Below are 12,320 nucleotides of genomic sequence, written 5' to 3'. Positions count from 1 at the left end.
CCCGCCCTTGGCCCTCAGGCCCCGCCCTTGGCCCTCAGGCCCCGCCCCTAGCCCATCCGGTCAGTCTGGCTTCACGTGTTTCCAGGTTACGCCCCTTACGGTCCCGCCTCCTGTTTTTCTTTACTCTCCCCAGCTCCGTCTTCCGGAAACGCCGAGGATTCCCAGCAGGCCCTTCGGCATCTCTACTTCCGGGGGCGGTGGAGAAGATGGCGGCCTCCAGGCGGAGCTACCGCCGCTGAAGTAAGAGACTGAACAAGGTTCCGAGAGGTGAGAACCGAGGTGGGGACAGCTAAGGACAGTCTGCGGCGGAGCTTCCAAGCCCCTGTCGGGGGCCAGCGCCTTGGTAGGGAGGCGAGAGTGGGAGAAATGACTGGCCCTCCCCTCTGGAGGGGGGGTGGGGTCGGGGGGCCACACCTCTCAGGGCCTCGGCATCCTCCTTTGGGAAAGGACCAGATAGTCTCTGAGGCCCCTCCCAGCACCTGCGTTCAGTGTCCGGGGGCCTGAGGGTCGTTCTGGTGCTTGGCGTTTCATCTCCCGCCTCCGTGCCTTTGCCTAGGCGGCCCTGACCCCGGTGCCTGGAGTGGATTTCCTCCTAGTTTCCGTCTCTTAGAACCCCTAGTTCTTTTCCAGGCTTAACTCGGAGCTCTCTCCTGAGCCACTGAGCAGCTAGCGGCTCTTCCGGAAATTGCCTTGTGCTTATTTCCTGTGTACTTTGTAATAAATGATCACGCCGGCTCGTGTTCTCTCCTGTTAGAGCCTCAGCTGCTTGAGGGAAGGGTCTGTTTGGCCTTTTAGTGTTTGTGTCCGAAGTGACTAGCCCTGCCCCCGGCGGACAGCAAGTGTTGGAGCAGAGATGCAGCGGTCCCTTCTGACTCTGAGCGTTCTCCTCTCATTATTCTAGTGCCGATATTCTGTCTCCTTTGTTCCAAAATCTCTCCTAGCTCTGATGTTCTGTGTTTTAAGGGCCTTCCCAGCCCTGACATCCTGTGTTCTAAGGACCCTCCCACCTCTGACATCCTGGGTTCTAAGGGCCCTCCCAGCCCTGTCATTCTGTGTTCTAAGGGCCCTCCCAGCTCTGACATTCTGGGTGCTAAGTGCCTTCCCAGCTCCGACATTCTGTGTTCTAGGGGCCCTTCCAGTTCCAACACTCTATATTTTGTTCTAAAATCCCTCCCAGTTCTGACAACCTGTGTTCTAAAGGCCTCTCCTCCCGCCAAAGCTGACATTCAATGTTCTAATGGCCCTTCTAGCTCTGACATTTTGTGCTCTAAGGGTTCTCCAGCTTAAGGTCCCTCCTAACTTTGATATTCTGTGTTCTAAGGCTTGTCCTCATTCTGATATTAAGCTTATACCTCCTTCCCCTTTCAGAGCACCCACTGATTGAGTGCCAGTTGTTCTCACCTGTCTTAGTCCAGGTTTTGTTTAACATACTGAAACTATTGGAAAAAAGATAGAGTTCCATGGTATATAGCAGGAAAAATTTCTTGCATCACTATGGCCCCTCATGGCATGGTTTATGAGTACTTAACATTATCTCTGTCATGCTTCATGATACAAGGTTAGGATTAGTATAGCCATTGTTCCACTTAATAGTATTTTTTTCAATAACGTGTAAAAACATGTAAAGATAGTTTTCAACATTCATTTTTATAGGACTTAGAGTTAGAAATTTTTCTCCCTTTCTCCTCCTTCCCCACCCTACGACAGCAAGCAGTCTGATATCGGTTATCATGTTAAACATATTGCTACATTAGTCATGTTGTGAAAGAATCAGAAAAAAAGGGGGAAACCACAAGAAAGAACAAAAAACACCAACAAAAGTGAAAATAGTACACTTTGATCTGCATTCAGACTCTGTCAGTTCTTTCTCTGGATGTGGACAGCATTTTCCATCATCAGTCTTTTGGAATTGTCTTTGATCATTGCATCACTGAGAAGAGCTAAGCTTATCATAGTTGGTCATCACACAACATGGCTGTTACTGTGTGTAATGTTCTTCTGGTTCTGCTCACTTCACTCGGCATCAGTTCATGTCTTTCCAGGATTTTCTGAAATCTGCCTGCTCATCATTTCTTATAGCACAATAGTATTTCATTACATTCATATACCAAGACTTGTTCAGTCAATCCCCAGTTGATAGGTATCCCCTCAATTTCCAGTTCTTTCCCACCACAAAAAGAGTTGTAATAAATATTTTTGTACATGTGGTTCCTTTTCCCTTTTGTATGATTTCTTTGGGATACAGACCTAGTGATGGTATTGCTGGATCAAAGGGTATGCATGGTTTTATAACCCTTTGGGCATAGTTCCAAAATGCTCTCCAGAATGGTTGGATCAGTTAACAACTCCACCAACAGTGCATTAGTGTTCCAGTTTTCCCACATCTTCATCAATATTTGTCATTTTCCTTTTCTGTCATATTAGCTAAGCTGATAGGTATGAGGTGGAACCTCAGAGTTGTTTTAAATTTGCATTTCTCTAATCAGTTGTGATTTAAAGCATTTTTTTCCTATGGCTATAGATAGCTTTAATTTCTTCATCTGAAAATTGCCTGTTCGTATCCTTTGACCATTTATCATTTGGGGAATGACTTGGCTTTTTTTTTTTAATAAATTTAACTCAGTTCTTTATATATTTGAGAAATGAGGCCTTATCAGAAATATTGGCTGTAAAAATTGTTTCCCAGCTTTCTGCTTTCCTTCTAATTTTGGTTGCCTTGGTTTCATTTGTGCAAAACCTTTATAATTTAATGTAATCAAAATTATCCCAGGTACTGTTTCAAAGAAGGTGGCCTGTCTTCTGAGCTGAGTTTCCAGTTTGAGTTTGAGGTCCTCAACCATGGAGCCAGTAGAATCTGGAAGTACTGCAGATGAGGAGGAGGAGCGGGTGATAGAGCAGAGGCCTCGGACCCGATCCAACCCAGAGGGAGCTGAAGACCGAGCCCTGAGTGCCCAAGCTAGTGTGGGGAATCGGAGTGAAGGGGAGGGTGAGGCAGCCAGTGCAGATGACAGCCCACAGAATCCACCCATTACCAATGGCAAGCCCTGGCAGGTGCCGCCACAGACTCCAGAATTTCAGGTCCGGACTCCCAGGGTCAATTGTCCAGAGAAAGTGGTATGTATCAGCTTTCGGGTTGAAGAAATTGGGAGACTTTTATTTTAACACTGATTGTGGTAGCACAAGCCCTCGGTGCAGAGTTCTCATTTGCACAGACATGATGGCAAAGGAGTACCAAGAATGAGAGGGCATGGGGAACCATGTGTCTGTCTGTGTGGCCCAGAAAACTTTGGTCATCCCATTCCTATGAGTGTGTATCCCTACCTACCTAGGAAGAGACTTTTTGCTTTCCTATTTCTGGGATGCTATTCTGAGTACAGGATACCAGAACATTTTTATAATACTCACTTTACAGCCTGGTGTTATCCTCTGGGGCTCTGCTTTTATAGCAGCCTTATTTTCACTTAGGTGCTATTCTCTATCCAAAGGCTTAGCTGAAGTCAGTTGGCCAAGAACTGAGATTTAGTTCTTTTTGTACCCTCTTCCCTAGCCTGAGTTGGGAGGAACCTGGGTTCTCATCTTGGCTTTGCAAGAGCACCCCCTCCTTGGGGCCCCAGTTTCCTCACCCATAAAATGAAGGGGTTGGATTAAATGATTTTTTAAAAATTAAATTTTTTTTCAATCAGTGAAAATCTATCTTCTCTTCTACCTCCTCCTCTCTCCTCTCATTCTTTATGCTCCCTACCCCCTTGAGAATGTAATGAAAGGAAAACATCAGTTCAAAACATGTATAGTAAAACATAATAAACTCTCACATTGACCATTAAAAAAAATGTCAGTTTGCACTCTGAATTCATTACCTCTCTGTTAGGAGGTAGGTGGCCTATTTTATCTCATGTGTCCTCTGGAATTTTGGTTGGTTATTGAGTCAGTTCAGAGTTCCTAAGTCTTTCAAAGTTGTTTGACTTTGCATATCATTATTAAATATAGTAATAGTTCTCTGGTTCTCCCTTTACTATGTATCAGTTCAGACAAGTCTTCCCAGATTTTTCTGAGCTCAATGATCATAAAAGTCTCTTCCAACTCTAATAGCCTAGAATTCTAGTGCATTATCTCTGGTTCGGATCAGAGCTGAGCTGTTTAGGACTTCTTGAAAGAACTGGAAATTCCTACCATTCTAGATGGAATAGGTGCCCACGGTGTCCACTCCACAGTGAGACTGGATTATATTATTATTACTAGCTCACCTTTGTAGGATTTTACAGTTTGCAAAGTACTCTGCACTTCCAGTGATCCTTATCACAATCTTGTAAGGGAGGATTTTTTGGTTCCAATTTACAGATGAGAAACTGAGGCTCAGAGAGACTAAATGTATTTTATCTAGGGTCACACATTTACTAAAAAGAGTTTTAAAATCTTACAAAGAGTCTTGTGTAGGTTTTTCCTAAATCCTTGTTAGTTGATTTAAGCCATAACTAAGATTGTTGTGTCTCAAGTGAGCTCCTCTTGTTAAAGGAATCCCATTCTTGGGTTGATTTTTCTTTTATTAGGAAAGAAGTTGTAATGGTGTGGCCAGCACAGTGGGCCTGGGGTGACATTATTACTTAGCAGCTTGTCTGAAGTTCAAGGGGTCAATTGATTTGCTGGGGATGGGCTGGGGCTGGGCTGGGGCAGGGATGCGGGTTTAAGTGGTGTTAACTATTCTTCATTTCCTTCTCTCTCTACCCCCTCCCCCCTTGTCTTTAATACAGATAATATGCCTGGACCTGTCAGAGGAAATGTCTTTGCCAAAACTGGAGTCATTTAATGGGTGAGAGGTTTTTTCTCTCCTAATTTATAAGCCTATTTGGACTCTCTGATCCTACATTCCTTCCACCTTTGGATCCTTAGGTGAGGACAGATGGGAAGGTTGGAGTAACAGAGATGGAACTGGTCCTGTGATGCCTTAGCAGAGAGCAGAGTAGACCTATGTATTGGGGAATTCACTTTGGCAGCACATGAAGCATAAATTGGAGAGGAAAAAGCGATTAGAAGACTAATTAGGAAGCAGTTAGACTGATCTAGTTTAGAGGTAAATTGGGCTGATATCAATAGGAATGAGAATGAGAGTAGAATCAGTGTAATTTGGCAACTGGTTGGACAGGAAGTATAGGGGGCAAAGCCATTTGTAGCCCTCTTAGCTCTTTTGGTGGCATATCAGTTGTGGTCTTATTTGGAGGGAATGGGGGACAATCCAATCAGAGATCTATGGGGCAAAAATACAGAGCATAAAAAGGGACAAAGTGATTGTGGTATCCTCTGTCTCATGGGTGGGTAGAAGATGTCTTAGCCTAATTCTCCTCTGGCCTGGGATCCCATAGAATATAATACTGACTGATGGTGACATTGAGGAGTCCCCTGTGACTTAGCCCAGACAAGTGACCTTTTCATGGAGCCTCCATTCACAAGATGTCATAAGCCTTGGGGCTGCCTCTTCCAGGACAAACCACAGTGGCTCTCCATCACTGAAAGGTGCCTTTGCACTACCTAGAGCCTACTGAATGTCCTCTCTCATCCCTGACCAGCTCAAAGACCAATGCTTTGAATGTGTCCCAGAAGATGATCGAGATGTTTGTTCGGACAAAACACAAGATTGACAAGTGCCACGAGTTTGCCCTGGTGGTGGTAAATGATGACACCACTTGGGTGAGTGAATGTGGGAGCAGTCCCTGCTCCTCCTCTCCTTCCCTTTCTGTTTCTTTTCCCTTACTCTGTTTCTATTTCCTGGGAAGAGACTAGGTATCCAGCCCACCTGATCTCCAGGTTCCAGCAAGGACTTTACATGAATCAGAGATGGTCAGATATAGGTGGACCTGACCTGAGAATACAGAACACAGGATATCAGAGATGGAAGTGCCTTCTAATCCTAGAGCTGGAAAGCACTTCAGAACTGGGAATGTAGAGTTAGCTAGAACCTTAGAACATAGGGAGTCAGACTTGGGAGAGAGTTTAAAATATAGTATGTCTGACCTAGGAGTGGGACCTTAGTAATTGGCTGACTCATCCACCGCAGTTCATTTGTAAATGAAGAATGAGATTCAGAGAGGGGTTGTACTAGTAGGTGACAGAAAGGTGAACCAAGGTCTCCTGACTGCCAAGTCTATTGGTCTTTTCATTATACATTTTTGTCTTTCAGTGTAGTATGTAAGTTTGATGCAAGCTTATGAGAAACCACAGACCACAGAGGCCAGGCTTTTAATGAGAACTGTCAGTTAAATTGAAGCTCCCTCGTTACTGAGCACTGTAATCCCTCCCCCTTTTGCCCTATCTCAGATCCTCAGAAAAGGTTGATTAGTCTAAGGGGGTCCCTGGGGATGGGGTCTGTTCTAGGACCATTTGAGCTGACACATAGAAGAAATAGTCCCTGCCCCCAAGAGCTGTCTGCCTGTCAAATGGTTATCTGAGAGGTAGGACCTACAGACCAAGAAAGACAAACAGGTGAGCAGCCCTGCTTTTATTTTTAGCTCTCAGGCTTGACCTCTGACCCCAGGGAGCTGTGCAGCTGCCTCTACGACCTCGAAACTGCTACCTGCATGGCCTTCAGTATCCTTCTGAAAGGGCCAAGGGGGAGGCTGGGGCAGGGGTGGGAAAGGGCCCCATAACACCTAGTGGTCCTGTGCAGAGAGTAAGGGCTTCAATGGCCCTGTAGAAGCATTGCTTAGTGCTAATGGCATCACCTCCAGTACTTTCCAGAAAGGAAATCCCTCCCTTGATATAGCCAGCCTTGCCTACTTCCCAGCCTCTTCTGTTCTTTTCCCACATTCTGTTCTGCCCAATTTCTCCTTCCCTTTCTGGCCTGTGTTTTTCTACTCTAATGCTCCTGTGGTGACCTAATCACCCACAGTACTTATCAAAAGGCTTTTTGTTGTCATTGGCCTACCTGACTTTTCCTGTAGTGGGCTTGTACTCTTGTTTGTAAACTAGAATAGAAAGGGAGGGGTCCCCGTTATTTTGGGGGAAGATTGAAATGAGGCTTTGGGAGATGTGAGGATAACAGAGGACACCCAGGAGTTGTGGAGGCCTTGATGAAGGAACTGCACATTTCTAGAGATGTCGATCTGGTCATCTGAGAACTGGCCTCTGGCATTTTTACTGCTCCTTATCTCCCCCATACCAGACTTGGACAGCCTATTCAACCTTATGTAAGTTATTGCTATTGTCATTTCCTAACACAAAGGTTAGAAGGTCTTGGTGTTTTAGGCAACAGGATACTATGTTAGTTGGAAGTATTTTGAAGAGCCTGGCATGACAGGCATCTCTTTTTTTGCTTTTTTTTTTTTTTTTGGAGGGGGCAAGGTTGGGCAATTGGGGTTAAGTGAATGACAGGCATCTCTTAAGTATTAGTTGACAGGAAGTTAGAGATGCTCTGAAATGTCATGTTCCCCTTTCTCTCCACTGGTCTAGACAGCAGAAGATTGAGCTTCCAGTCACAGAGAATGTCCAGACCATCCCACCACCCTACGTAGTGCGGACCATCTTGGTGTACAGTCGCCCTGCCTGCCAGGCCCAGTTTGCCATGATGGAACCTATAAAGGTAGGTGAGAAAAAGTTTAAGATATCTGGAAAAGCACCACCCTTCAAAATCTGATGACCAGCTTTCCTGGCCCACTGCCATCATCCTCCCACACTGCTGCTCAGCACCCACCAGTGGCTCTCTGGTCCCTGTCAATTAAAGACCAAAATCCTTCTTTTGACCTTCACGACCCTTCTCAGTTTAGTCCCACCATACCTTTCCAGCTGATCTCACCCTGCTTTATTTCCTGTTATGTTTTGCTCTAGTCAGACTGGACTGCTGAACTCTCCAAGTTTATCCTGTACTCTTGTTACTCTCTTCCTTTTTTTGGGGGGTGGGGGTGGGGGGAGGTACCATTCCTATACATAGAGTGCCCTCTCCCCATTGCTTCCTTCCTGTTGACAGTTTCATCTGCCTGTCAAGGCTCAGTTCAGATGTCACCCCCTCTTAAAGTCTAACCTGGTATCCTTGAGCTAGAGGTGACTCCTCCCTAAATCATCTCAGAGCACCTTGTCCTGCCTGGCAGTTACCATATTCTACTTTGTATTTTGTCTGCATACTTTCATACATCCCTTGTTGGATTGCGAGATCTTTGGAGACAAAGACCCAGCCTTATTTATCCTTCCATATCCCCCCTTCCCCCTCTCTTTGTGATAACTGTGCACAGTTACTTAGTAACGGTTTGTTGGGCAAAGGATTGAGTGGACAGTTGTGCCAGGCAGGGGTGGACAGGCACACCATGGCTATTTCCATTTAGACTCCTATCAGGAAGAACTTCCTAACTCTGTGTAGTTGCATGTGGACAATGGACTGCTGTGGAATCCAAAACTGATTCCTATTCTGGACTGTCTCCTGAATCCCTTCCAGCTTTGAGTTTCTTTGATTCTGTGAGACTAGAGTAACATCTCAGATCTGGGATACTTTACAGATGTAGAAACTGAGTTCCCAGAGAAGTTAATGGTTCTCTCAGAGCCAGGAAGCTAACCCAGGGTTTCTGACTGAAGATTTAGGAGTCAAATCTGTCTAGAGGTCATGGAGTTGGTACAGTGTTTTCTTGCCACCTTAAAGTTTTTTTTTTTTGGTGGGGGAAAGGCAGGACAGTTGGGGTTAAGTGACTTGTCCAAGGTCATACAGCTAGTAAGTGTTAAGTGTTTGAGGTTGGATTTGAACTCAAGTCCCCCTGACTCCAGGGTCAGTGCTCTGTTCACTGTGCCACCTAGCCGCCCCCCACCTTAAAGTTTTGTCAGAGACCTTTACTGTCTGGGAAATGCTTTATCCATATTATCACTTTGGGCAGGACAGTAGGTATTAGTCCCATTTTACAGATAAAGGAGCTGAAGCTTGAGGTCCCTTTGGGACACAGCTAGTGGTCAGAAGTGGAATTTAAACCCAAGTCTCTCCTGACTCCCAGGCCAGCCCCCTTTCTAGAAAAGCATGCTACCTTTTAGATTTCTGAAAAAAAAAAGTTTACTGTTTTTCTTCCCTTGCAGAAGATGCTTCAGTGTCCATATTTCTTTTTTGATGTGGTATATATCCACAATGGTACTGAGGAAAAAGAAGAGGAAACCAGCTGGAAGGTGAGATGAGAGATGAGGGCAAAGCTGCCAAACTATAGAAAAGTAAGCTTGGCTTAAAGTCCTGGAAGAAGACTAACCTTTTATGAAAGGGCTAGTGTCTGAGCATGTAGAAGGGGAAGCAATGCTTGCAGAGGGCCAGTGGGAGGGCCAGTCCTCCAGGACTGATCACATTTCTGTTTGGACACAGTTACAAGGTTGGAAGGTCAGGGGAATCCTAAGGATATCTAATAGTAGATTTTGGAAAAGCATTTGACCAAGTATCTCAGAAATAAAATGGAAAGATACCAGTTCAACGTTAGTATAAGTAGACAGATTTGGTGCTGGGTGAACGACTGGGTACAGAGTGGTCATTGATCACTTCGGTGTTACCGTGGAGTACTGGAATGCTTCAGAGTCTGTCTTTGACTCTTCGCAAACTTGTGTAGTTTGGATTCAGTCAGAGGACTGTACTTGAGGACCTAGAGGGCCACATATGACCTCAAGGCTGCAGGTTCCCCACCCCTCAACTAGTAAAATGAGATTTATTAGAAATAAATGTAAGGTCCTACATTTGAATTAAAGAATCACCAGCACAAATTCAAGATATCAAGAAGTCTCTAGACAGGTGTTTGAGTGGAAAAAGATCTGGGAGTCGTAGTGGACCCCAGGCTCAGTATGGTAAGCAGTGTGGTATGACAGCTAGAGCAGCTGGTATGCCATAGCTGTAGTAGTAGAGGCTTTGTGCCCAGTCTGAAGGAGTGTGCTGATAGACCCATCATCCTCTGGCTTGATCAGACTGCATCTGGAGTGTTTGGTTAAGTTCTCCCCAAGAAGGACATTGACAAGCTGGTCTACACAGGTCTGTGCAAAGTCTGAAGATCCAGAGGAGACTCGGGAGGGAAATGGCCTCTCTGGGACTGTTTGGTAGCTGTCTTCAGGTATCAGATTCCTGTGTAGTGTAAAAGAGGGATTAGATTTGTGCTTAGTCCAGGAAGGCAGACCTAGGAAGAGTGGATGAAAGCCACAGGAGGTGCATTTTGGCTCTATCAGAGTCAAGAAACGTCTTTATGCCTAGAGCTCTCCCACAGTAGAAGGTGCTTTGGGAGGTGGTAGGTTCCTGATCACCAGAGAGAGGCCTTCCAGGCAGCCTGGCTAACTGCTCATCCTGGATGTTATGATTCCTATTCCGGACTGTGTTCTGAGTCCCTTCCAGCTTAGTAATATCTCAGATCTGGGACATTTTACAGAGGTAGAAACTGAGTCCCAAAGGAGTTCATGCTTCTCTCAGAGCCAGGAAGCTAACCCAGGGTTTCTGACTCTGAATTTACTACCCTTGCCATGACAGGATACTACTTTGTTAGCTAGAAATCCACTACACATTTAACTCTTCCCTCCCCAGGGCCTAGGTCATCGCTTCCTGAGTGCCAGGGTGGCTTGTTCCTGAGAAGGCTGCTCTCAAGGGGAAGAGGGTGTTCATCAGAGTTTCCTAAAGCTCTTGAGACAAGATTAACATTTGAAATAAATACATGCCCTCTGGCATATTGGCAGGAGGTGACCTGCCCCAGTGATGGAAGGCAGCCCCACCTCTGCGTGTGCCACCAGATCCCATCTACCAGGCTTCACCTTCGGTGCTTCCCCTATTGCTCACACTGACATTGGGACATTCAGAAGTCATGGGAATAAGAGGGTGTCCAGCTAGGGATGGTGTGGAGGTGAGGTGTGAATATGCTTCCACCATGTGGTTGGGGGGGGGGGGGGCGGGAGACATGTGCTCAGACATTAACTCACTGTTTGACTGTGGACAAGTCATTCTCCCACCTGCAAGCCTTAGGTTCCCCATTTGAAAAGTGTGTTTGGTGGTTAGGGAGAGCTGCACTAGATGAACTCAAAAGTCCCTTCCAGCCTTGATGTTCTGTAGGGCTATGGATCTTTGGGACAAAAGGACAGACAGTTGGCTTGTTGGCTGAGGAGTGTGGAACCTCATCCCCGAGTCTCTTCCAGACAACTCTGATTTGTCATAGCCTGAAAAGGGTTGGGAAGCCCCAGTCTCAATAACAAACTTCATGGTTAAATAATACATTTGACCTTAGTCTATAGACCATAGACTATCAGAATTAGTTGGAGTTTAAGAAAACAGAATGTCAAAACTGAGAGGGACCCTATAAAGTGTTAGTCCTGGGAGGGCAGGACAGGAGTGATAATGGTCATTTGACTCAACAGTCACGGACAGTGAGGCTCCAGAGCAATCAAAGCTTACCCTGCGGTTCATGTTTCATAAGTGACTAAAGGACAAGGATGGGACTGGGATAACTTCTGATTCCCAAGTCCAGAGGTTTTTCAACCATGCTAGACTGTCTCTGAAAAGCTGAGGCTATGTCCTGACACCTACTGGCTGTGTGACCCTGGGTGGGTCATTGCCAGCGCCTCAGGCCATAATCTAAGACCTTCCTTTGCAGAGAAGGCTCGGCTCTGCATGAGTGAAGAAAACTCTTTACTGGGAGCTCCAGACAACAGTGAAATCATGGGTTTGGGCCCCTTCCCCAGAGGACAAGGCAGCAAGTGTAACTTTCTGTATTACCCCCAGCCCCACCAAAGACTTGACTCCTCCTGCCCCTAGAGCTGGTCATTTTGGGATGGGGGGTCTTTGCCTTCCCCTGAACCAGGGGGCCTCTTTTTCGATTTCCTGTGCATAGGATCTTACCTTTGTACATGTGGATGCATATGTGCCCATCTCTGATGGTCTTTTGCCCCTTCTCACCCTCACCTAGGATACCTATGCCCTCTTTGGAGGCTTGGATTCCAAAGGCACCAGCTACAAGTACGAGGTTTCACTGGCAGGGCCAGCTGTGGAGCTGCACAACTGCATGGCCAAACTCCTGGCCCACCCTCTGCAGAGACCTTTCCAGACCCATGCCTCCTATAGCCTCCTGGAGGAAGAAGAACCTGCTGAAATGGAAGCCACTGTTTAAGGCCTGCCTCAAGCCTCTCAGCTCTTTGCTCTCCTCCTTTTTGTGGGATGAACCCTTCCTCATAGGCCTTGGAAAAGGATCCTTAAGAACAGTGGTTGTGGCCCCAGTGGAGATGGTGTTTCTTAGGTAAAGTCCAATCAGTGACTGATCTGGGTACATGGGCCTGTCTTGCCACAATGCTGATGCAGCCTGTGGGCCCCATGATGATGAATTTTGACTGTATTAAACTGTCAAGTATCGATCTGG

The 12,320-nt window shown here is 46.1% G+C and overlaps 1 protein-coding gene across 5 annotated transcripts; it reads left to right on the top strand.

Annotated features, from left to right (window-relative positions):
* The first annotated feature begins 165 nt into the window (after positions 1-165).
* On the top strand, positions 166-12,313 carry BABAM1 (BRISC and BRCA1 A complex member 1). Of its 5 annotated transcripts, XR_011171094.1 has the most exons (10): positions 166-267; positions 2,771-3,114; positions 4,749-4,807; positions 5,562-5,682; positions 6,501-6,579; positions 7,085-7,178; positions 7,441-7,570; positions 9,040-9,126; positions 10,505-10,817; positions 11,874-12,010. XR_011171094.1 is itself a non-coding variant. In XM_069102078.1 (9 exons), exons 2-9 carry the CDS (start codon positions 2,839-2,841, stop codon positions 12,072-12,074), a joined length of 972 nt encoding a protein of 323 aa, XP_068958179.1. In that variant the 5' UTR covers positions 166-267; positions 2,771-2,838; the 3' UTR covers positions 12,075-12,313. The 5 variants fall into 5 exon arrangements, 4 of the variants coding, with proteins under 4 accessions (XP_068958179.1, XP_068958178.1, XP_068958176.1 ...); XM_069102078.1 differs by lacking the exon at positions 10,505-10,817 and having other exon boundaries at positions 7,160-7,178; positions 11,874-12,313; XM_069102077.1 differs by lacking the exon at positions 10,505-10,817 and having other exon boundaries at positions 7,154-7,178; positions 11,874-12,313.
* Positions 12,314-12,320: the final 7 nt, after the last annotated feature.

Source organism: Petaurus breviceps, unplaced genomic scaffold (assembly GCF_028583685.1).
Source record: "Petaurus breviceps papuanus isolate PSGF00001 unplaced genomic scaffold, PetGlider_PUasm1.0 523, whole genome shotgun sequence".
Lineage (NCBI taxonomy): Eukaryota > Metazoa > Chordata > Mammalia > Diprotodontia > Petauridae > Petaurus > Petaurus breviceps.
This window is presented reverse-complemented; position numbering and strand designations above follow the sequence as displayed.

Excerpts from the sequence above, each read along its gene's own strand:
- BABAM1 (XM_069102075.1), top strand. The coding sequence starts at position 2,839 with ATGGAGCCAGTAGAATCTGGAAGTACTGCAGATGAGGAGGAGGAGCGG. Across the intron at positions 5,683-6,500 it reads TAAATGATGACACCACTTGG|CTCTCAGGCTTGACCTCTGA; the intron begins GTGAGTGAATGT and ends TTTTATTTTTAG. Across the intron at positions 6,580-7,084 it reads TGCTACCTGCATGGCCTTCA|AGATGTCGATCTGGTCATCT; the intron begins GTATCCTTCTGA and ends GCACATTTCTAG.